Source organism: Truncatella angustata, assembly GCF_020726525.1.
Source record: "Truncatella angustata strain MPI-SDFR-AT-0073 chromosome Unknown BKA67scaffold_3, whole genome shotgun sequence".
In the NCBI taxonomy this organism is placed as follows: domain Eukaryota; kingdom Fungi; phylum Ascomycota; class Sordariomycetes; order Amphisphaeriales; family Sporocadaceae; genus Truncatella; species Truncatella angustata.
Window position 1 is genome coordinate 1,891,404 of NW_025763383.1, and position 22,398 is coordinate 1,913,801.

Sequence of the window (22,398 nt, forward strand, 5' to 3'; positions counted from 1 at the left end):
AGTCGCTCCACGTGAGACGTTCGTGGAGTTCTAGGAATCTCGAAAAGTGTCTGCAAGCTAGCCGCTCGACGGTGTGTAGGTCTTACTTGTCGTTGAGGTGATGCAAAAGCCTCAGGATGATTTGGTAGAACCCGCAATCTTTGCTCCTCAAGTCTGGCGTTGGTGCGGCGATCACACCAATTCGAGTAGGCACAAACGCAGACGAAGACAATTGGGATGAGGAAAAGGAGCAAATATAGAGCCGTCCAATTGGAATCGTTTTTTGGAGAGTCTTCACGAGCTTCTGTCATTGTTGCTGGCTTTGTATTTGGCATATGTTCTGGACTTCTGTTCAGCAATGGATGTTGAAAGTGGTTGATGTCTGAAGTTTGAACGTGTTGTCCGGCACGTCGACATCACCTCAACAGCAATGATAATTGAGTATACAATCGAGCATGACTACAATACGCTAGCGTACAAATTTGTTTTGTCGATTCACTTGCAATCCGAACTGTTACCTTTGAATCAATCCGAAAGTGCGGATTAGTCTCTTTCGAGGAACGCCACTAACACAATCAGCCCTGGCAACGACAACATTTGCGATATCTCGTCCCATTGATAGGCTCATGACACCCAAACCTGCTAAATTCATCCAAAAAGTTAAACAGAAACGCTTCGAAAACTCTACGCTGGAATTCCCTTTCAAATCTTGTCATTAGACTTAATCGAGCCCAAACTCGCTGACCTCCTCGCCTGTCTGGCTCCAACATGAAAATCCCAGACAGCTTTCTCAGCCATAGCTTCGACTGCAAAGTCCCATATCTTGTGGAACCTCCAAGTAATCTCCTCACTGAACTTCCCAACATTGTTTCCTACACTTGAGTCTTTCCACTGGAACAGGTCAACGGCTTCCCGCGTCCGCTTGACAAGCCACTGCGTGCGCTCGTATCTCGCATCGTTGTATACTTGCAGCAGATCATGGCACATCTCAACCTTCGACCTATCGTCCTTCGACGCGGGCGTGTTGTCGGCCGCCTCGAGAAGAGCGCAGATGATCAGGGCATCCTCCATCCCAAACCCGGCGCCTGCGCCGAGATGCGGACCCGCAGCATGCGCCGCATCACCGGCTATACACACGCTTCCCTTCGAGTAGAACGGTGCTGGGTTCTCGATCATGTCGAAGATAGCCCACTTTTCCATCTCCTCTGGCAGTAGGTCGACAATATTTTTGACAGAGGGATGCCAGTCCTTGAACGCATCCAGGGCTTCTTGTTTTCGGCCACGAGATGTGTGCTTTCCATCGGGCCCGTTCCACGGCTTCGGGTCTGAGATGACCAACAGTACATTCAGCAAGTCCTTTGATACCGGATATGTGATAGAATGCGCGTTGGGCCCGTTGTACATGAACCGCGTTGAGGCCCTATGCTCGCTAAGTGTCTTCCGCGCTTCATCCATTGGTATCAAACCACGGAAGCAGAACTGGTTCGAGTATGCGGGATATGAAGCCGGGTTGTCTTCGCCCAGGAGTATCTGACGGATGCGCGAGTGAATGCCATCACATCCAATAACTGTTCCACTGTCAGTTTAAATGCATCTATGTGCTTAGGATGAGGGCATGAACTATGGGCCACTCGGCTACTCGACAGGCTTTACTCACCAACGTCTGCGACCCCGTCCGTCCCGTCTCGGAACCCGAGTCTCACCCTTCCATCCCTCAACTCTTCAATCGTCTTGGCCGCCTTGCCGAACTTGACCTTCTCTCTCGGGATCATACTGCTCAGCTCATCTATGAAATCACTCCTCCGGCACCCCTGAAACCCCTGCTCGCCCAGGAACAACTTGTAGAGGACCTTGTCACTCTCGAAGCCGTCAACCCACTGGAAATAATCTTCGCCGTTCGGCATCGCAACCCTCTTGTAAGCCGCATGGATCTTCGGATCGAGCGCCTTCAGCGCTGCCTCGGCGTTGGGCGAGAATCCGACCCCGGCACCAATCTCTTTGAGCTCGGGCGCGCGCTCGTATAGAGTATACGAGACGCCGCGGGCTTCTAGGCCGAGGGCCAGGGTCACACCTGTGATGCCACCACCTACGATCGCAACATGGAGGCTGCCGGTTGGTCGTGTGGTCAAGTCGGAGTACGGTGGAGTCAGCATGTTGACGTGGTTCGTTCTTTGGCTTATACTTGATCAAATAAGGTCATGTAAAGGATATCTCGGATATCGTTTCGTTCTTCTCAGCTCCAAACAAACTGACGGATCAATAGGGTCAAGCAAATTGTCAATAGGCCATGTTATTATTGAAGTAGTATCGCGCCCAGACAACTTTAATTTGTTTGTTGTTGTTATCCCACGATGAGATGCATTGTGTTACCGGGTCTCTTGTGGGGTATCCGGCATCCCGGACCCCCAGAGCGCTGGCCCTTGGCGCTTTTATACTCTAAAGACGTGCCGATCTTGTGCCGTTGTTTTACCCCAGAATGTACCAGAGTGTTTAAATGTTTCCATCAATCCAATTTTCCAGATTCTCTTATTGCCAACCTGAGAATTTTTTCAAATTTTTTTTTTCATCTGGACCAGTAATTGACCGTGAAGATCCATAACTATGACAGTCAACAGCGGGCAACCCAAAGGCAAGGTGCTCCTGACAGGTAAGTCGTTGGTTACAAGTTCTCCAAAACCCATGTACTGAACCCCGAGTCAGGCGGAAGCGGCTTTATAGCGTCACATATTCTGGACTATATTCTAGAAGCAGGGTACCGACCACTATATCCTGTCTAATGGCAAGCACTGACTCCAGAATAGGTATGACGTGGTCGCAACAGCGCGGTCTGAAGCCAAAGGCATTCAGATCATTGAGGGCGTTGAACCAAAGCACAAGAACCATGTGTCATATGCGGTGGTGGAAGACATATCTAAGCCAAACGCTTTCGATGCTGTGAGAGGCTCTCATTAATGTCGTCTTCTGATTTCATGCGCCATGCGAGATGGGCAGGGATATTGACTCATATTAGGCCCTCCAATCCACGCCCTTCAACTACGTGATCCATACCGCCTCGCCATACCACATGAACGTAGTCGACCCAGTGAAGGACTTTCTGGACCCAGCCATCAAAGGCACGACAGGTCTCCTGGAATCCATCAAGGCACATGCGCCAAGTGTCCGGCGCGTAGTTCTCACATCTTCCTCGGCCGCCATGCTGAACCCGCCAAACCATGCTAAAGTGTACGACGAGACATTCTGGGCGCCCGTCAGCTGGGAGGATGCCATGATTCCGATCAACACGTATCGATGCAGCAAGGTGTTCGCTGAAAAGGCGGCGTGGGCATTCGTGGAGAAAGAGAACCCGAATTTTGACCTAGCGGTCATCAACAGTACGTATAATTTCGGTCCAATCCAGCGCCGGCTGCCGGATCTAGAGGCCATGAATACATCGAATCACAGAATTCGGGACATGGTGCTGGGACGCATGAAGGACAAAATCGAGCCCACGGCGCCGGTCTTCACATGGGTAGACGTGCGCGATGTCGCCTTGTCCCATCTCCGGGCTATGTCACTCCGTGAGGCCGGTGGACACAGGTTCTACGTCGTCAGTGGCCATTTCAGCAACAAGCGGATTGCGGATATCATCCGACAGAACTTCCCACAACTTGAAGATCTCTTGCCGCCCGTGGATACAGTAGATGATTTCCCGGATGACGTATACCGCTTCAATAATACCAAGTCGAAGGAAGTGCTCAAGTTGAACTATTTTCCATTGGAGAGGAGCGTGGTCGATACTGTGAACTCTATCCTGAATCACACTTCGGCGAAGTCTTGATCCTATACATTCGGAGTGGAGTAATATATATGACCGATCTATAGAATGAGATACAAACTACAAAGTAAGCTGGGTCCAGTGAAGATACCGATCCAGAAGATCATGTTGCCAAGTGTTTTCTGGTTGCGCATCATTTTAGTGCGGCTTAGTTGTACCAGTGGCAGCTGAGACATTTGCAAAATCAGAAGATATCCTCTGAGTTTCTTGAAGATCGACCACATGACCAACTCGTGTACGCAAGCGGACAAGAAGAACGTGATCAATGTCGCCGTATGTTTGTTGACGCGCATAGAAGAGATGGAGGAATGATACACATGCCGGAGTAAGAAGTTGTGGACTGGTCGGTTCCAGTCGCGTGCATATTGATCCCATGACACTGTTGTGAAAAGTTAGTGACATTCGCACACAAGTAGTTCGGGTCGGTAAATACCGCTGTTCCACCATGCATCATAGAAACTGCGATCAGCAAAGTATGTGAGCTCCGCCAGGGTATTCAGAACGGCTTCCCAGATCAAGTACCATACAAGCTTAGCACTAATGTTAGCGGACAGGACTCGTTCCAGAAGTCAACAAATAGCGGAAGGGATACGTACGAGATATTCCATCATGAAAGGAAACACCAAATCGCTGAGCATCCAAGGAAACTCTCGAAATCTCTCAATCAACGTCCATCCTTCTTCTTTCATCATTATGGCCTGAATAACGACTGGGTAGATATATGCTTGAGAGATCATGATCATGACGAAGATGACCCCGAAAACGGCGCACAGCTTCTCAACAACATAAGGCCAATTGACGCAATCGGATCGTGGATACTCGAGCTCGTACACCAGGGTTGGAAGGCATATGTACTCATAGTGATTAAACAGTGTGAGATTGTTTGGATAACTTCGGTCAGGTTCAGTAGCTTTTCCTCTCAGCTCATCTGTCAAGGCATCGGTTTCCCACTTGACCATCCGCTCAAATAATTGGAGCTGCTCCATATCAAGTGGCTGGTCGGAGTCAATTGCACGAGAGATGTCCTCGATATCGTCTGCTACATTTGGCTTGGATACAGAAAGGCGTCGTTCTCTATATTCGTGGGCAGAAGGTCGATGAGATAAATGGGATGTTGAGAGTGCGCTCGGCGGTGGGACTGTCTGAGAAGGCGAGTTGACGGGCTCGACATTCTCGAGCTGCTTGAGTCTTTCGCCAAGTAGTTCCCTCTTTTTGTATGCAACTGATAGGTGTCCGTTATAAAATGCGTAAGAATGCTGCTTCATGAGCATTACTAGACCATGCATGACGAAAAAAACAGTGTGCGTCCAGGGCCAATCTCTGATGAGCGTCAGACCGACGACGGCGCCAATGAATGCTGTTTGCCAAATCTGCAGTTCTATCATCAGTACAATGTCCCTCAGCGCCTGTAGCAGACAAACTCACATTCTGAATGATCCATCCCGTTCTGTTCCAGTTTATCAAGCCTCTCAAGACCAGTTGCTGGAGTAGCCATCCAAAGCCGGTCATACTACACATAACGCCATCAGAAATCGCAAGAACCAATACTAGTGATAATGTTAGTCGCAAGTAGGGAATGAATCGTTATCAGGCTTACCATCTCTACGAAACATGTACTTCATTATCTCATTTGTGCCGAGCACATTTCCAGTCTTTCTCCAGTTATCGGCACCCATCTTGATGATGAGGAAAGCGACAGCGATCCAAAACAGAACATAAAACCCTTGAAAGGGACTGTTCGCAGCAGCTTGGTTTTGCCTGTCGAATGCCGAGAATTGCCTGGAGAATACCATATCTCTAAGCTTCTCCCGCCGTACAGGATGAGCTTTTGCTTTTTCCTGAGGGGAATTTCAGTCAGGTGAATGAGTCAGAAGCAGGCTTGGAAGACATACTCTCTCGAGACCTCTCCGCAAGATATTTCGTAGCTCGGTGTCGTCCGACGCAACCACATAGGTCTTTCTTCCTATACCACCACTCTTAGCCTTATCCCGGTGAATCGCTTCATCAGAACCTGAGTTCTCCTTTGACTCCGTGGCAGCGCTGTGAAGAGTGAGAATTTCGGGAGTGCTAATTGCAGAGCTTGTGACAGACATTGCCGACTTCTGTCGCCGACGCAGCATTACGTTGACCGGCATCTGGTGTACATGTTGTTCGTCATAGTCCTCAACTTCACTTGGGCTTTCTGACGGAGTCCTCAACCCTACCGTCATGCCGTTAGTGGGGGAAGTCAAGGCTTCCGCCATGATATGGGCTAGTCGCTAAAGAGCTGGGGTCGGTTTTGATCAAACTCTCGGGTTGGATTGAGAGAATGGGAATAGAAAATGTTTTCTCCGGAGACAAATGAGATCAATATTAATACAATATCCCAAAAAACGGTCATGTGGTCTGGCGCCCTGCAAACACGGAACGATCCACGACGGCTTCCCCCGGTGATCGCTTCGGGTGCACGAAATGTCCGTCAAGGAGATGTCAACGACGTGTAGGAGACCTTTGAGTTTGTTGGATTACAAATGAAGCCTCACATTTTCGTCTTAGGATGAGATAATAGGCTTTTCCGTGGCCGAAGAAACCGAATTCAAGGTCAGCAGATTCCTAGGAACTGATGTAATGCTGCGCAATAGCTCCCCGCCAGCTTTCGCCTCGTTCGGATCCGTACAGGGGAGTGGGCACCATTATTCATGAAGTGGGGTGAAGCCTGGTGCGGTATGTACCTGCATTTGTACCTACCCCTTGGCATTACGGAGCCTGTTAATTGCATGAGCTTGCACTATTTCACGGCATTTGGCTTGTTGTGACTGCTTCCGTAGAAACATGCATAGCTTGGTAAGAGTAATTTTTTAATACTATGACGGCTGAACAGGCTGAACCTCACAAACTTGGAAAACCACGTAGTTTCCTAACAAACCATTTTTACTTGCTGTGCCAGCAGTCGGGTTCCCTCGCACTCAATCACTGCATTTTCTCGGAGGTGGCCATCAGAGAACCTAATCACAAACGTTAGCATATGTAAATCGCCCAGTGACGGAGAAAATTCGTGGCTTACCGATGAAAGTCGTGACAAGTCTGCTGCGGACTTGGCAGATATCCTCGGGCACCAGCCAGATGGTAGCGCCCAACTTTCTTGCTATACTAATGGCTAGTTTGGCATTCATGTACGCATCGTCGTCGGTCTGACCAGGAGTGACCAAGTCGTAGTCAACGTAGCTGCTCTTCATACCGTTGAGGACATCCAACAAGAAAACACCACTGGCAATGGCAGGGTCCTTGAAAGATCGGACCGATGAATTCCGGCCACCCTTCTTGCTTTGATCGTTGGCCCATCTGACCATTTCAGCATCAGACATCTCACGCTTGCCCAAACGTTGTGCAAGTGCCGAGAGAGTCAATGTGATGTCCTTCCTCATGAGCTGCCACACGAGTCCAAGTGTCAGGAGTTTCACACCGTCGGTTATATCAGCGCCCTGAATGCCGACCAGAGAGAAACCGTGCTGCTTGCCGAGCTCGACGACATAGTTTGTGTTCTCCACAGCCTTGAACCTCATGACCTCGCCACCGTGAGCAGGCCGCTTGTTCGCATGCCGCCAGTTCACTGATCCCTTGATGACTTTGTCGTAGGCCTGAAGAAGAATAGTGCCGTCGCGCAGATCATCGAAAAATGACACAACAGCAGGTTGGACGTCCAAGCTGTTGAGCCACAGGGTGAAGACTCTGGCCTCACGCTCGCCTTCAGCATCGAAGTCCTCAACCTCGAGCTTCTCCTCTTCTGTGATTGGGTCGAGGCAGGGGTGAGTGTTGAATAAGTTGGCTACGAAAGCAAGATTAAGCTTGGGGTTACCGGCAACCAGAGATGAGGGAGACAAGAACTTTCGGCAGCTCAGCTTGTCGGCGTCTTGCAGAACCTCTTCCGCCCTCTGAAGCAGATCCCGAGTCTGGAGAGGAGCTCGGCTGCAACCATACTCGTGGCCAATCTGAGCCAGCAGTACTGCATAGTTCTCACCATCCTTAACGTCAGTCGAGAAGTTCTGTACTCTGCGGGGCCAGTTTGCAGCCTTGAGATGATAGTTGAACCATCTCAGGAGAATCTGCTCCGGAGGTAGACGAAGGAATTGCTCGAGCGTCTCGTCCTCTTCAAGCAATCTGTACAGCTCAGGGTGAAGCTTGATATCGATCTTGCCCAGAAGACCTCTCCGAATGACCTGCCAGATCAAACCCAGGATCAAGTGCTCTCTGACCTCGATGATATCACCGCTGCCGATGTTGACAACTGAGCAGCCAATACCTTTGGCGGATTCAATAACAATGTTGTTGTTCTCCGTCATGTGGAAGGCGTTCAACTTCTTGATCTTTCTACCAGGCACGTTCATAACACGCTCGTCAATAGTATCAGGTACACTGTCGTTGATCAGTTTGGCAAGAACGAGACCATCTTTACACTCGTCGAACATCTCGAAAGTGTCGGTAGGGAATGGCAGACGGGCGCCAATGTCGGGATCGCCAGCCAGCACGGCGTTGATATGGCGGGTAAACTCGGTTCGCTCGTCCTCGTTGATGGTATGCGTGGTGTTAGCATTAGACCCTTGGACGTGGATCCTGCCCACGCTGCCCTTGGAGGCATGACCGCCGCCGCCGGTTCTCTGCGATACAACACCTGGTGCTGGAGCAGCAGCGGCCTTGGCAGCGCCTCCTGTGTTCATGCGCTGTTGTGCCGGCGACGATTGACGGAGTTTTGCGATGAGCTTCAGCGACATTAGAAGTTAGCATGTAGGTTCTGGAATGGCTTCAGTGCGTGTTGAGCAAGGGCTGACGGCGACGCACCCCGACATAGTCCTCGAGCTCGACTCGTCTCGAGGAGTCAAGCTCAACTTCCTTCAGTGCCTGTCTTACAACATCGTAGGGCTGACGTTCGCTTTGCTGGGTTGCCTTGATAGCAGTTGCTTCTTCTATGTATCCCTTGTCGTCGACATCGAGCTTCCGGAAAGCATCAGTAAGCCCGAAGATGTCGCCTTGCTCGAACTGAGGGAACTTCCTAGCGATGGGTGTTAGTCGCCATGCCACAGCATGCCATAACCTCGCGCCAACTAGCTTTTGCCTCGCCTACCTCTGTAACTTGAGCACGTTCATGGTGTCAACTTGGTGTGCGGCCGAGTATCTCTCATGCAAATATGCGTTGACGAGGGGTTTACCCAAGGCGCGGGGTTGTAGTGGGTGTCTGTTGTCGTTGAGGAAGTACGGAAGATGGTAGCTGTCTTCGAACTGCCAAAGCGAAAACGTAGGTTTGTATTGGTTTGGGGTTTTCTTCGGCAGGCCAAGCAACAATTGTTCAGAATTCGTGTATATTTTTCGAGAGCAATGCTTTGCGCCCTGGCTGATCTTAACTTCCTGTAGTCTAGAAGCCTCGAGTCTTGAGCCCCAGGGTCAACGTGAACTGAACGGCGGGAAGTTGGTGGGGCTGCGCGCGGGGTGATGTAATCGTTTCCAGGTTGCACTAAAACTTGACCTGAGGTTGGACAAGGCAAGTACAAAGCCACTCTCACTTGCGTAAGATCCATCAGGCAGCTCTTTTCTGCTTTTCTGGGCCCGTTTCCTAGTTTCCATTTCCATTTCGCGCCGCTGCAGTTGGGCATGAATTTGATTCGACAATGGCCCTTCGGCTTTAAACAAGAACTAGAACATCCAATGCGAAAATGCGAGGCATCCGACAAATCCGTTTTTTGAGGGGTTGGAGCTTGAAAAGTCTAAGGACCCTCTTGTCCATGTCCCCCTATGAACCCCCTCATGGCGAGTGCCGTACAAGCAGAGGAGCGCATTGTGCTCCGTACAGTTCACCATCGAGGCAATGCGGTCAAACTTCAAGCAGTGAAAGGAATGCGGCAGCAATGGGCCAAATTCGTGTTAGGCGCAACAGTCTCTATTGACGTCGCCCAGTGCTGTCAGCACACTCGTGATACCTCTCCCCTGGGCTCTTCTCGCCCAGCATCATCTATCTGTTGTATGCCTAAAGCGGAGTAATATGGACACTGAAAGTATTTAGGTAGCCAGCAAGGGCTGGCGCCTCCAACACCCAACGCACGCGACCATGCTGTCTTACAGAATTCCTATGGGATTTCTTTGCAAGTCATCATCTCGTGGCCTATCCCTGTCCCCCTACCCGTTGTTGTAACACAAGCCCGCGGCAACAAGCCGGGGGGGATCTTTGCGTGGGGCTTCATTAAGAATTAAATATTTGTTTTTTTAACATGTCCCCCGACTGAACCACACAGCCATGCGATCGTATAGCCGACCTCACGCAACGCCAGAAATCGTGTCGGGCTTGATTGTGAAGTTCTGGAGCGGTGCTACGAACTGGTTGTAGCTGGAGTTGCCGTGGCCGGTGAAGTTCCACCATGTCGTACTATGGATGCAGTTTGTTAGCCTCCACAAACCTCGCAACCATGGGGAAGATGATTATAACTTACGAAACCTCGAGATCTGTATACTGGAAGCTAACTTGGATCTGTGCAATGGTACTAGTGTTGGTGCTGTTGAACCTAATGGCTGGCAGGAGCTTCGCAACTACCCGTCGGGCAACATCTCCCTCGTCCAAGAGAGTGCACTCGTCGTACTCGGCACCTTCACCGAATCCAGAACAGTATGCCAGGAATGCTGGACGGGGCGGGTTCTGGTCGTCGGCCGGTCCGGAGACATTGAAGTCATAGTAGCAACCGGATCTCTCGCAGCCGGCACTCCAGGCCGTAACATCCCAATCGTAACCTTCTACAGCTTGTACGTGGAAGGTGACGGCTGAGACGGCCGAAGCCATGGCAGCGAGAATAGTGGCGGTGCGCATATTGATTATTGATAATTAGATAATGTACCGTTTATTTTTGGTAGGTGATTCTCTGTCTCTGTCTCTCTGTCTCTCTCTATTTTCGTTCGATGCGCTTTCTTATACAGAGTAGATACCAAGAACTCTGTTAGAGATGCTGGACAATCTTTAAGTATGGATAGATGCACAGCCTACCGTCATAACGACCCGCCCGATAACCTTGTTATTGACATCTCCATTCCAGTAACCCTTCAGGCGAAGTTACAATCATCCTACTCCATAAATGGCCCCTGGATTAGGAAATACGAGGTCGCATTGCTGTACTGAAAGGGAATGTCCATCGGACGGTACAGCGAGCCCCCCTGCTCATAAGCGATGTTTCTTGTTTCTACCGGCCACCATTCCATTGGTGGTACAGTCGCGCCAAGCGCACCAACCTGCCGATCCATGGCGGGATGCGGAATTCGCAATGCAAGAATTGAATTAAGGGGGCTATCCTGCCAATCCTGTGGATCCCCCGGAACCTCGCTGGCGCCGTTTTGGGTTCGACGACGGCTTGCTTCAGGCTTGGCTTAATTGTCAACGGTCTACTGTACTATGAACATTTCATTAATGTGTCTCTCTCTCACCAGACACCATCGTCTGTGATACAGCTGTCGAAGTCGTCAGCTGTTTACGTATAACAGAAAAGCCTGGCTTATCCGTCGTAAGTTTTCGTTACTCCAAACGAGTCAATTATCTGACGTTTAAGAGCACATGCGTGCATATATATCCAAATTTAGGGTTTTCCCGTTACATTTCCCAGCTGGGCAGGATGCCAACACGCCGGCTTTTGCATTCGAGCTTTGGGAACACAGCATACGGGCTATGTAGCGGAGGTTTAATCTGTGGATTTCGACCTGAGAATCTCAGGTCGTGATTCTTCGAGATATATCTTTTCAGGGATTCTTCGAAGTTAGGTCTATCTAGCATTGGGGTTGGGATCCAGATCCTCGAGCCGATATCATTCAATGTTGATCTCGTGCCTAACCTTTAGTCGCAGCGCATCCTAAGAGCGATGCAATGTCATCGAACTTGCTAACTGTTTACTCGCCATGTAGCCAGGGCGGTTTTTAGAATAAGAATGAATGCATGATCGTGGTTGTCCTATCGTTAGAGCTCGGCCCTTTGATTGATGCACATGTAAATACAGAACCTACAGTACGGAACTAATGTCGGATACGAGCTCCTTCTTCATTATCTTTGGGATCAAACTGCTTATTTCTTTTTCTTTTTTTGGAACTGCACGAAGCCACATCTAATGACAGGTAGGCCGAGTTAAGGTTAGCATGATCACCCGAGACTTGCGTGGGCATATGTGCTATACCGGACTGTCTTTTAGATCGCAAATTTGTTCTAATTTTCCTTGAAGGCTTTATATAGGACACAAATGACTTCTTCCGGTAATCTGTGGAATATATCTTCTCAAGGTAAACCATTATGTAGTGTCTAGAATTGAGGTCTTCAGCTACGCAAAGATCTGAAAGCTCTCAAGTCAGAGCGGATACCGTTTGGTTGATGTATGTCGAGACGGCAGTTCCAATGAATGAATACTGTCGCTATGTTTATGAAATGCAAACTAAAGCTAGATATCATGTCTAGTTGGATATTTCCTCCACAGAATGTCTCAGGAGAGAGGCGGAAACAGCTCTAGCCCATTACGAGTTCTGGGTCTACAAGTCAAAACAGCAGTCCAACAAACATGGTCCGATTCGTTCATACAAGACCGGCGCATTGATTGAACAATATGCTCCGCCAAGATACACCAGATTGTTGAATACACACCGATCAAGTCTCTCGAGAAAAAGCTGCGAGGTCTTGTATTGAGCCCGAAAACTCTAGTAGCCTATCTCAAGTCCATAAACCAGGAGCGAAAGAGATAACGTCGCACAAAATATACATCAACCTGACTTGCTGTGTACACATAGGGCGATTCCGCCGAGCGAAAATATCATTCCAATCCAGGTATCTAAGCTTGGTCAATGTTTGAGAAGTGTAGTCAGAAGACTGGAAATCTTACTCCTATCAATTACTTTCTTCTCGACCCACCAGTCGCCTAGCACCGTAAAGAGAAAAGCGAGGGTGTTTACAATCGGTACAGTCAAGCTCAACTCTATTTTGGCAGTCAGATTCAGATGCGACAGAAGCCGTCCCGTCCCGTGAGTGTGACATACCGGCCTGTCCGATCAATAGGAAGAACCACACGCTCCCGGTCAAATTAATCAGAAGTGGTATCGCATACCGTGGGTTCTTGAGGAGATCCAGCACGGCAAAGAATGCTCCATAGACCTTGCTCTTCAGCCAGCTCGCCTTGACGTCCTCTCTATCAAGAGTAGGGTGAGCTGGTGGGTTGTGGTCTTTGGCGGCCCGGCGAATGAACGGAGTTGTGAAACCCCAGGCAATGCCGACCAGAAGAAAACCGAGAATGTAATTGAAAGCAGGAGGTTGCGGCTCTACCGCCGGTGTGTTAGACATCTTGCCGAGCAAGTTTGTATGATACTGCACGACAATGATCCTGTGATATGCTGTAAGCAACACTCAGCATGTGAGGACCCTCTATTGAGTGAAGATATTGGTGTCTGTCGGTGCAACCAGCAACCGCAATTGGCGCCAGGTAGCACCAGGGGGCGGGGAATACTTAGCGCTAGGGGCCTGCTAGGTTAGCCACATCCCCGCAGCCCTACCATCACGGCTAATTAATCCGACAACTGCATTTAATGGATTGATACAGGATCACTTTCGTGATACCTCCTTACATGATTTTCCTTCACGAAAAATGGACAATGCCGTTCCTCTGCTCAATCACCATGGGAACCTCGGTTCCAGAGTCCGGAGTTTAGGATCCTCTTTCTCAGGCTTGCGATAACTGGTAATGATTCGCAGCGCGGTCATTCATTACAGCGGGTATTGTTTCTCTACTAGCCTTGAATTTCAAAAATTTCCATTTTTGTTGAGCCCGCCATAGGTTCCGACTTGCCTCTTGTCATTCCTTGGTTCTCCTTTTCTCCTTGACTATCTAATGAGGATTAATAATACATTTGATGTCTGAGGTTTTAGGGATTGCTTGTGCTTTGATTCGATCGGTTCTCACTAAACTAATGACATAGTTATATAGTAGATAGTTCATTGACCACCTCACGACCTTGATGCTTTTACATACCTTCAGCACAACAAACAACAATATAATCGTTGATTGCGTCATAAGAAATGAGGTATTTGCAGTAATCGATGTAGACTACCGTGTAACAGAGTCTCCACATGGATAAAGTGTTTGCATGAGCAGCTTTGAACCTCGATTCCAACCGAATAATTACGAGAAGCTCCTTTGAGAAGATCGGACGGCTTAGTACCAAGATTAAATCACTAACACCGTTCTTGAGACGCATTTCTCGTTATTAGTACGGCGGGACAAGTTGATTTTCTTATGTTCGACGTCGGTCACTACCAATGGTTCGTCTTAATATGCCAGGCACGCGTGTGGTCAGTGTCATCATCGACACCGTACCTCTCTTATGTCGAGTAATGTGTGTAAGTACACTACCACAAGGTAATATGTCGCAAAAAGTTCTTCCGTGGGGAGCTGACGCCCTGCCTCAAGGTGCAATATACCCTAGGTTACTCTAATGCTTGAATTAGCAACGAGGATGCACTCTGTTCTGTGCCTGCTGCGCTGTCCGTCGTCCAGCAAGGGGAAGATCGACTTCACTTAGGAATTGCCTGCCTGGATGAGATGACCGCATCTTCTGAAGACACAATGTCCATAAAGACCATGCGTCTGCGACTGTTCACACCCATTTTCACCTCATCAAATCAACCTTCGAATAATAGTAATGGATTACTTTACAGCTTCGCAACAACTTTCTCATCTCAACGGCGACCATATAACTTCAGCCAGGTCTATTAAAGCTCAGATTGCCGATGATCACAATGCTAACCTCAACCACCCGAGCACATGACAGGAGTCCAAGGAGCATTACAAGTAAATTATTGACGAATAATTGAATAACGGTGATGGTAGATTAACTTCACATCTCTCAGTTATGAATATATCTAACAGTATTAGCTCACAAGGCTTCCAGTAGTGGTGAGAGGAACAGCGACGACGTTATTGGCGGACTCCAGCCATAAATCATCTGGCAACATTTACTCATCGACCCCTTTCGTTAATCCCCCCGTCATTATAACTAACTATTTTCGCAGCACATCCTCCAAAAGTCAAGAAATATAGCTTCTCCGGTGATAAGTTGATGCGGGACTTGTACTTTGCTTAGCTCTGGGTCTTCTCAATTTATGTACCCTTACAGATTAGAGCACATGCCTGCCCCTCCAGATTTCACAAGAAGTTCACGACTGCCGTTTTATCAGTAATAGGCGCTTAACAACAAATCTGTCAGCACAAAGTACGACGCGATATAGCACATTGTTCCAGCTTCGGCCATTATGCCATATACGTCATACTCCAAATTGGCATTATTACCGCTTTCTGTTGGATGCGAATCATTTGTGGCTTATAACTGGAAACCAAAGGCGCCGGTCCAACATGCGCCTATACATACCGACCTCTACAAGAATGCGAACAATGCAGGAGGTGTCTACTTTAGGGACGACAGATTCGAATCTTCCAGACGTCTTTGGTCACTCGCTGTTCCAAATGGTTTCCTATCCTGGTGTGATGGAAGGAGTGAAGTTAGGCTTGATTACTGGTCACAAGTCTTTGTGGTGAAACACACATGGTCTAACCAGTCTACATAATGCGTACGGCAAGAGACACTTGAAATTAGTGCAGAGTCTGATTAAAAATGCAAGTTTTCATCAGAATGAACTTTAACTTGTAAGTTGTACAGATCAGCAGGGACGAACCTCGTTGAATCACGCAGCTTTTTTCAGATGCACGAAGCGGTGTCCTATCTGCTGCTGCAGTTATCCATAGCATAACGACTCGTCAATATTACAAATTATAAGGGAAAACACACGCTTAGATACGCGGTGGACTGACGCCACCTGTTCCTTGGGAATTGTTACAGAGCGAACACATGGATGCCAATCTGCAGAACTCACTGGGTACTACTTCGCTCCATTAACCCACAGAGCAGGCAAGTAGTCGTGACCCTGGGAATGTATTAGAGCTAGTCCTCTAACACAGTAACATCCATCTAAACATAGTGACGTGTAATGGTAATTCGGCACTCCATCAAGCCTTGCCTCATAGACGTTAAAGTATGATCATGGGTTCTCTTCCTCCTTGCCAACAAAATATGGGTATTGGGCTTACGGACGAAGAAGTAAATACAGCTCCATATTTGGTGGCTTAGACTGGCTATCTACCTAATAGTAAAATACACCATCATTTTAAGAAATCAAACGTTATTAATCAAAGGGGCACTACAAGATGCTATGAGACATGTAAGTGGGACGACGACACAAAGAGTTTGAAAGCATGATTGATGTGGCGGCACATGTATTTACTTGTCTGAGCCCCATGGTTAAATCATACGGTTGGCTGAAACAGTTGCTTGAATGCTATTGATGCTCCCAGAAGCTCTTCTCGGAAATTACAATCAGAAAAATGAAACGTCCGCCTTGCAAAAAGATTTCAGATGTCACTTTTCTTTACGAAGCGACTTGATGAGCGGGCCCATTGCTTCCCCATTTCTGAGTCCTGCGAACGTTTTCTCGCCGATTTCTGCACGCTTCTGGCAGAGCGCAACTACCTGTTCGATCAATGGTGGTGAAGTGACCACCACTCCATCTTCATGCCCTATCACCAGGTCTCCTGGATTAATCCATAAATCATTTTTTAACTGCAGTGGCACATTGACACGAGATGCGCGTGTGAATGAGTTCGACCTTAAAACCGAGTTGCCACGTGCAAAGACCTGTGCGAGTCTGTGAGTACAGGTTTGAAGTATCATATAGGGTCTATGAGATGTACAGGGAATACGAACGCCCGATGTTCGTTCACATCTCTCATTCTGCCATCAACGATGACCGCTTCAGCGCCGAGATACTGTGCCCTTGTTGACATTAGCCCGCTCCAGCACGCAGATGGAAGTCATTTCGGCTGCTGTATGTACATGACGTGGCCCTTCTAGTTGTGGTCCACGAAATGCTTGTCGAGTTTCGGCGAGGCTATGTCGCTCATCTCTACCATTTGCACAGTGATGGCGGGGCCGAACACGCATCCCGTAGCGCCAGGCGAGTACATCTTGATGTCATCAAAGAAACCGCCGTATGGATTTTCAACTTGATCAGGGCATGGCCAATCTGACAAGACTGTACTCAGCATGTCTGAAGTTCGTTCGTGGGTACTTTGACTTACGTCACATTTGGTAAACTTTCGGAGAGCATCGAGGCCGCGAGGTGAAGCCATTGCGATACAAACCAGGAGCATAGGGACCAATGTATACAACTTGGACTTCACTCATTCATGTTGTTTGTTATGATCTGCTAGACTGTCCAGAAGGTGATGTGCCGGCCAAACCCAGTTTAGAGGTTGGAGCCCGGCTCGATCCGGACATGTGGTCTGGAGTAGCCCAGACGCGCACAGCCCGCGAAACACATCCGACAAGAGATAAACAAGCTAGAAATACTACCAGCTGAACTGGCGGGCTGTTCCAATATAATCACTTCATAGAAATTGGGTGCAAAATCTGTGAAGAATCTCGTTTGATCACCTTGAGCGACGATATGACCAGACACCTCCACAAAATGTCCAGTACATGAGGAAGCTTATGATGCACAAAATCCATGTTTCCAAGCTCAAGTATAGTGTAAATTTCTTTCTTTTCATATCCAGTCATCATCAGTACTTCTGAGGCTTTACGAGCATTCATGCTTCCCCTACGATGAGGATTGAAATTTCCAGCGCCAACCTTGCTTGTTTTCGATGATCCTAGTGTTTATGATTACCCAGATAGATAAAAATCATATGGTTCAGTACTGCCATACTGGACTGACTCAATGGGCATTGAGTTCTGCCTACGCCCAATTACTTGCACATTGTTTCCGACAACGAGATCTCTGTGGTAAGCTCAAATGGAGTTCGAATCCGAGAATAGAAACCCATGTCACGAGAAACTTGGACTTCCTTTTCGTTCCATCGTATGCTATCTACATGGTTTAACCAATAACCTCGTGGCCCCAACCAGCACGGTTGAGCGTCTTACACATGTGCCAAAATCTCCACATGCCCAATGTGCCACTTCAGCTAAGGTCTGTGAGCTATCACATTGTGACTGCCACAAAAGGATTCAAACATACGCCTCAGATGTTAGATGTGAAGCACAAGAAATGCAAATGTGTACACTGGGTTCAAAAGTACGAATTGGCTGCCGTTCTTCCTGTGCTTTGTCATATCGAACGCAGTGCAACACGGTATTTGCCGACGGGGAAAATGTAGAACGAGTTGGACCGAGCAGGGGCGAATAAAAAAAGAAAAGAAAAAAAAGAAGAAAAAAGAACAAGACTTGGCGCAACATCCGTCGTGTAACCACTCGTAAGTTCTGGTCCCCGGCAGCACTACCACGTGTGGGAGCTCTTCGCATCGAGATCCTCCATGTAGAGTACCTTGTCCCACAGGGATGCTGCATTGCTGGACTGCGACCTGGGCTTATGTGTTCCCCTAATGTCGAGTCGGAAGGCACCTGGAAAGCAATCATAAACCTTTAAGCCATTTCTTTTCCAGCATAGATTTTAAACAGTGGCTGCGTTTTTGCTGTCGTACGAGTGGCCAGTACCCGAAATCCGAAAAAAGCAACGCTGACAAAGGAGTAAGTGACCACGAGTAGATTGATTGGTTAAATATAGAATCTGCCTCAAAAGCACTCTAAGCTGAGGGACAGCTTAACATCCAGGACAAAGTGCAACTTAAATTCTTATGGAAGTCGACACCGTGACTCATCTGTATGTTCCAATCCATTGTATGGTAATGCACTTCAAGTAGACTATTCTGTTGTGACATCGTCAACGCATCTCTCAATTTCATTTCTACCGGAAGATAGATATCCCTAAGAGGGCTGTACATAAAAGCTTTCCGCCAAGTAGCGTAACGTAGAATAAAACCTGTGTTAGTCAACACGCATAGCATGACCTTTCCATCGTCACAGTCAAGTCCGATGAGGTGGAAACCCAGTCCGTCACCCAATAGCCAAAGACGCCATGCCAATCCAGCTCCGTGCGAAAACGATAAGATATAAAATCCCGTGATGATGACGGGAGCACAGTGCAATGAGGGGGGGTTTCTTGTAAGTCGAGCCTCAATAGCCCCCCAGTAAACAATAAATCTATCAGATAAGTAAATACTAGAAAAGTAAAGGTCAGGCGGGCCTTGTTTCCTGCTTGTTGTCCAGTTTGACGACGATGGCAGTCAACACGGGTGGCAATTGATGGACACCTAATCCCTCAAAGCATGCTCATCTCCGAAAGGACTGCTCTCACGTATCTTAGAGGATCCTGAACTCGAGCTTGTCCTACTTCTGGTAGCTGCGCGTTCCGTGGCCTCGCTGATCATTGCACCCAAACTATTCGAGTGTTGGTGCTGCGAAGCTCTGTTTTTAGGAGGATCAGAAAAGGGGCTCTTCGCCTCGACGGGTGTGTCATCAATAGGAGTGGCCGTTGGAGCAGCAGAGTCTCTGGTGGCCTTAGCCTCAGCGTCTGTCTCGGTGATGGACACAGTAGGCGAAGTTTTCTTGACATCAACAGTCTTAATGCCGTTGCTGCTACCCAGACGGACTACTTGTGGACGAACTGCAGTGGCAGTCGATGCACTGGCGTTCTTGAAAAAAGTTGCACCAATGCTAAATGCAGGAGATGCAGGCGGCTGTTCGTACTTTTCGTAGTTAACCGAGGGCACAGGAGGAGTTGAGCTTCCGCTGCTTGCGCCCTTGGACTTGACACTGACGAGTGAAGGCTTGAGGAGAGTGCCCTTTTGCGCCGGCATTGGAGAGACCACGGCATGCTTGCCGTATATGGTAGAAGCAACGCTAGATCGAGGGGCATACGAGGTGTGAGCGTATGAGGTGCGATCACTGTAACCTGAAATGCCAGAGTAAGAAGAGTCTCTCAAGTTGCCAGGGACGAAGAAGTGCTGCTCCTCATATGGGGAAGGGCTTCCAGTATCGGAACGTGCCAAAGGAATCGGAGGGACTGGAGGCACGAGAAGTGTAGGTGACGTAGGCGTGGCTCGGTTTGTAACGCCAGGAATGTATGCGATCTGAATAATGTTGGAAGCACGTGTGAGCACAGTCGATGCCAGAGAGTGCACGGAGTGAGTGGACTGTCGCTGAGATGCTCTAGAGGCATAGTCCATATCTGAACCTTCCTTGGATCGTGGACCATCCTGAGCCCATGGCTCATCCTGCCATTCGTCTCTCTTGTTTTTGATGCAAAACCTCCAAACGAGGTAGGTGATAATACCAACGACTGCCAGACCACCGACTACACCTCCTACAATCGCACCCACGTTCGGTCCACTACTAACTGTCGAGCTGTCTGACGAGGAAGTTGAGTCTTTGACGCAGTACGCTTGTGGGCATTTGCTGCAACTCTGTGAAGTATATTGACAGCTTTCGCCATCGGAACAAGTTGGACATGACAACTGTGCTGTCTCACATTGCACGCATCCATTTTGGCGTGCAAATAGGGATGAGTACCCCTCTGTCATCCCGAGTTAGGTGCCATACTCCATGACCTGAGGAACGGCAAAACTTACCAGCAGCGAGCCCAACGTTGCGCGACATCTTGCAATCAAAAGGTAATCACCGAACTATGTTAATAAATATTCGTCGACTGAGAGGTTCGATGTCCCCTAGGAGGATTTCTGTGGTGATCGACAATCGTTGAAGATTCAATGCAGGCTAGATCGACAGTCGCCGATCCCAACTATTCAAACGCCTTTGGCGGGTGATATGACAGTAATTCTTGTGGTCGTTTTGATTGAGCCCAATTTACGATGGGAGGATATTCAAATTGAGGGTATACTGATAGAATATTTGATGGAGTGGGAAAGAAATGGCGATAATAAGGCGTTGTCGTGATTGACAGAACAAGCAGTGTGGACGTGGTGTCAGTTGCGATAGAATCAAATGAGTAAACGAGTGGCAGAGAGACTAGCTCAAAGTAATAGCAGAATAGATTGAGGTGCAATCTATGACATCGAAGTCATAAGGAACATGAAGTAGCTATGGCGGTTGCGACGAAAATGGAGATTTGTCGAGTCGTCGGCGAGGGTCGTGATGCAGCCTAGATGCGATCGAAGAAGGAGAATGGAGGACACTGTCGACTCTCGATCAAAGGACGAACCAGTCGACAATGAGAAGGCCTGGGCTTACTGCACTGCGCTATGGGCTATGGACACCAGACATAACCAGACACTGGGATGGACGGGGAGGAATGGAGTGAGCAAGGGACGAGAAACGCAAAATTGCGGGTGTCCCCAGTACTTTAGCGAAACGGCCAGGATGGCCACTTTGCCTTTCTATTCGTTCAGCCTCTGGACGCTAGAGCGATCTTGGTCGCCTTCCACTTTTCCTTCCGTTCCCTCTGCGTCTCGCATGAACTGCACTGCACTCCATCCTGTGAATCTATGAAGGGGCATCAGAACTGACGAACCAGAAATCCCCTCGGGTGTTGATCTCTCCAAAGGCTGTGCTGTAGACGCTGGATGTCTGGTGTGGCCATAGAAAACCGTCGATGGCGTGTTCTGTTGTTCTACCACCCTGGCGCCGGCTGAGCTCCAACGTTGGACAAAGGAACGTGGGATTGCCCAGTGATCGACGGTCGGAAAGGTTCTGGCCACATCGAAAAACATGTCTCTCTGTTCTGAAATAATGATTCAAGTACGTTAAAGCCGGTGATCATGATGCCCATCTCGGGCCATTACTTGATCGCGAGCAGGGAAGTAGGTAACAATCTACTGAACCCGTTGGTTTCAGTAACATAATGAGATCCGACACTGCGCATAACAGTCCTCATTGCATCTTGGCACCGCTGCCAACTTTAATTTAAGAAATCTTGGACGAACCCCTCCTTTAGTCTTCCGGGTACTGGCATCGACTGAGAATGGCAGATGGCTGCCCGTCAATATTGATTATAAGGTATATGTTCCAAAAGGGCAGCTCGTGCTGAAAGCATCCAACTTCGCTGTTGTGACTCCAGTTACTCAAACCCAACGAGTCATTCGCAAACAGTCTACGAGCACAACGCATGATCGTGGTGAGGCGACGATGGCTGTAATGTGGCCAGCGCTGCTATCATCGCCTGATGTTTGCCGATAAGCTCACTTGAGCTATGCTATGTACCAACCTCAGCATCCAGGATAACAATGCCGAAACTGTCAATCAACTACCCCATTGAACCAGAAGCCAGGAAATTAAAATTACCAGGGACTTGGAGCAGTATTTATCTGTAAGCATCGACCAAATAAACGTGATGGGGTCGTCCTCTTCCTGCAATCAGCCCAACAAACAGTAAGCGCACGTGGAAATATCAGGGCCAAGCGCTGGAAACATAAGGACCACAAGGCCCGTAATAACGGTCGTTGGACTACCGGCATTGCTTGACTGAGATTCATATGGCTCCCATGCGTTCGAATATGGAGACATCGGCCCAAGTTTTGGAGGCAGCGGAACGGCACAGTTGCCTTTGAATTCCATATCGCGTATTACCATCGTAGTCCTGCCGAAAGCGCCTTATTTCCCTACTCGCTATATATGCCGCTGGAGGTGCGCTTGGAGCTTGTGCCAACAGTCGTTGGCATGTAATA

At 48.6% G+C, this 22,398-nt stretch overlaps 9 protein-coding genes across 9 annotated transcripts; 2 read left to right on the forward strand and 7 right to left on the reverse strand.

The window, feature by feature from the left end:
• Positions 1-681: 681 nt before the first annotated feature.
• BKA67DRAFT_515532 (putative salicylate hydroxylase) lies at positions 682-2,132 on the reverse strand (the record flags this gene model as incomplete). The annotated part of the gene is made up of 2 exons (XM_046097734.1): positions 682-1,547; positions 1,637-2,132. 2 exons carry the CDS (start codon positions 2,130-2,132, stop codon positions 682-684), a joined length of 1,362 nt encoding a protein of 453 aa, XP_045959770.1.
• A 224-nt stretch (positions 2,133-2,356) lies between these two features.
• On the forward strand, positions 2,357-4,079 carry BKA67DRAFT_239487 (uncharacterized protein). Its single transcript, XM_046095672.1, has 4 exons — positions 2,357-2,626; positions 2,680-2,731; positions 2,781-2,913; positions 2,990-4,079. The coding sequence occupies exons 1-4, from the start codon at positions 2,581-2,583 to the stop codon at positions 3,794-3,796; spliced, it is 1,038 nt and encodes a 345-aa protein (XP_045959771.1). The 5' UTR covers positions 2,357-2,580; the 3' UTR covers positions 3,797-4,079.
• Positions 3,835-5,607, reverse strand: BKA67DRAFT_515411 (MBOAT, membrane-bound O-acyltransferase family-domain-containing protein; the record flags this gene model as incomplete). Its single annotated transcript, XM_046097725.1, has 5 exons — positions 3,835-4,172; positions 4,227-4,323; positions 4,390-5,163; positions 5,219-5,340; positions 5,391-5,607. Coding segments are annotated over 5 exons (1,548 nt in total), but the record flags the coding sequence as incomplete, so codon positions are not given.
• Positions 5,608-6,525: 918 nt separating this feature from the next.
• BKA67DRAFT_239585 (calponin homology domain-containing protein) lies at positions 6,526-9,235 on the reverse strand. The gene is made up of 4 exons (XM_046095673.1): positions 8,892-9,235; positions 8,609-8,819; positions 6,837-8,529; positions 6,526-6,777 (listed from the first exon to the last, which is right to left on the reverse strand). The coding sequence occupies exons 1-4, from the start codon at positions 8,912-8,914 to the stop codon at positions 6,743-6,745; spliced, it is 1,962 nt and encodes a 653-aa protein (XP_045959773.1). The 5' UTR covers positions 8,915-9,235; the 3' UTR covers positions 6,526-6,742.
• An 840-nt stretch (positions 9,236-10,075) lies between these two features.
• Positions 10,076-10,619, reverse strand: BKA67DRAFT_657444 (uncharacterized protein; the record flags this gene model as incomplete). The annotated part of the gene is made up of 2 exons (XM_046107116.1): positions 10,076-10,184; positions 10,249-10,619. 2 exons carry the CDS (start codon positions 10,617-10,619, stop codon positions 10,076-10,078), a joined length of 480 nt encoding a protein of 159 aa, XP_045959774.1.
• A 1,919-nt stretch (positions 10,620-12,538) lies between these two features.
• BKA67DRAFT_591846 (uncharacterized protein) lies at positions 12,539-13,112 on the reverse strand (the record flags this gene model as incomplete). Its single annotated transcript, XM_046104770.1, has 3 exons — positions 12,539-12,606; positions 12,658-12,750; positions 12,812-13,112. The coding sequence occupies 3 exons, from the start codon at positions 13,110-13,112 to the stop codon at positions 12,539-12,541; spliced, it is 462 nt and encodes a 153-aa protein (XP_045959775.1).
• A 3,125-nt stretch (positions 13,113-16,237) lies between these two features.
• Positions 16,238-17,007, reverse strand: BKA67DRAFT_591847 (ribonuclease E inhibitor RraA/Dimethylmenaquinone methyltransferase; the record flags this gene model as incomplete). Its single annotated transcript, XM_046104771.1, has 4 exons — positions 16,238-16,513; positions 16,570-16,644; positions 16,741-16,880; positions 16,947-17,007. 4 exons carry the CDS (start codon positions 17,005-17,007, stop codon positions 16,238-16,240), a joined length of 552 nt encoding a protein of 183 aa, XP_045959776.1.
• A 366-nt stretch (positions 17,008-17,373) lies between these two features.
• Positions 17,374-18,149, forward strand: BKA67DRAFT_560936 (uncharacterized protein). The gene has a single exon (XM_046102494.1). The coding sequence runs from the start codon at positions 17,673-17,675 to the stop codon at positions 18,063-18,065; it is 393 nt and encodes a 130-aa protein (XP_045959777.1). The 5' UTR covers positions 17,374-17,672; the 3' UTR covers positions 18,066-18,149.
• Positions 18,150-19,029: 880 nt separating this feature from the next.
• Positions 19,030-20,374, reverse strand: BKA67DRAFT_657446 (uncharacterized protein; the record flags this gene model as incomplete). Its single annotated transcript, XM_046107117.1, has 2 exons — positions 19,030-20,126; positions 20,347-20,374. 2 exons carry the CDS (start codon positions 20,372-20,374, stop codon positions 19,030-19,032), a joined length of 1,125 nt encoding a protein of 374 aa, XP_045959778.1.
• Between the last annotated feature and the right edge of the window lie 2,024 nt (positions 20,375-22,398).

Coding starts and splice junctions, on each gene's coding strand:
- BKA67DRAFT_239487 (XM_046095672.1), top strand. CDS start 2,581: ATGACAGTCAACAGCGGGCAACCCAAAGGCAAGGTGCTCCTGACAG. Junction 2,627..2,679: donor AGGCAAGGTGCTCCTGACAG/GTAAGTCGTTGG, acceptor ACCCCGAGTCAG/GCGGAAGCGGCTTTATAGCG. Junction 2,914..2,989: donor AGCCAAACGCTTTCGATGCT/GTGAGAGGCTCT, acceptor GACTCATATTAG/GCCCTCCAATCCACGCCCTT.
- BKA67DRAFT_239585 (XM_046095673.1), bottom strand. CDS start 8,914: ATGAACGTGCTCAAGTTACAGAG. Junction 8,820..8,891: donor AACGTGCTCAAGTTACAGAG/GTAGGCGAGGCA, acceptor ACCCATCGCTAG/GAAGTTCCCTCAGTTCGAGC. Junction 6,778..6,836: donor ACTTGTCACGACTTTCATCG/GTAAGCCACGAA, acceptor GTTTGTGATTAG/GTTCTCTGATGGCCACCTCC.
- BKA67DRAFT_560936 (XM_046102494.1), top strand. CDS start 17,673: ATGGAGTTCGAATCCGAGAATAGAAACCCATGTCACGAGAAACTTGGA.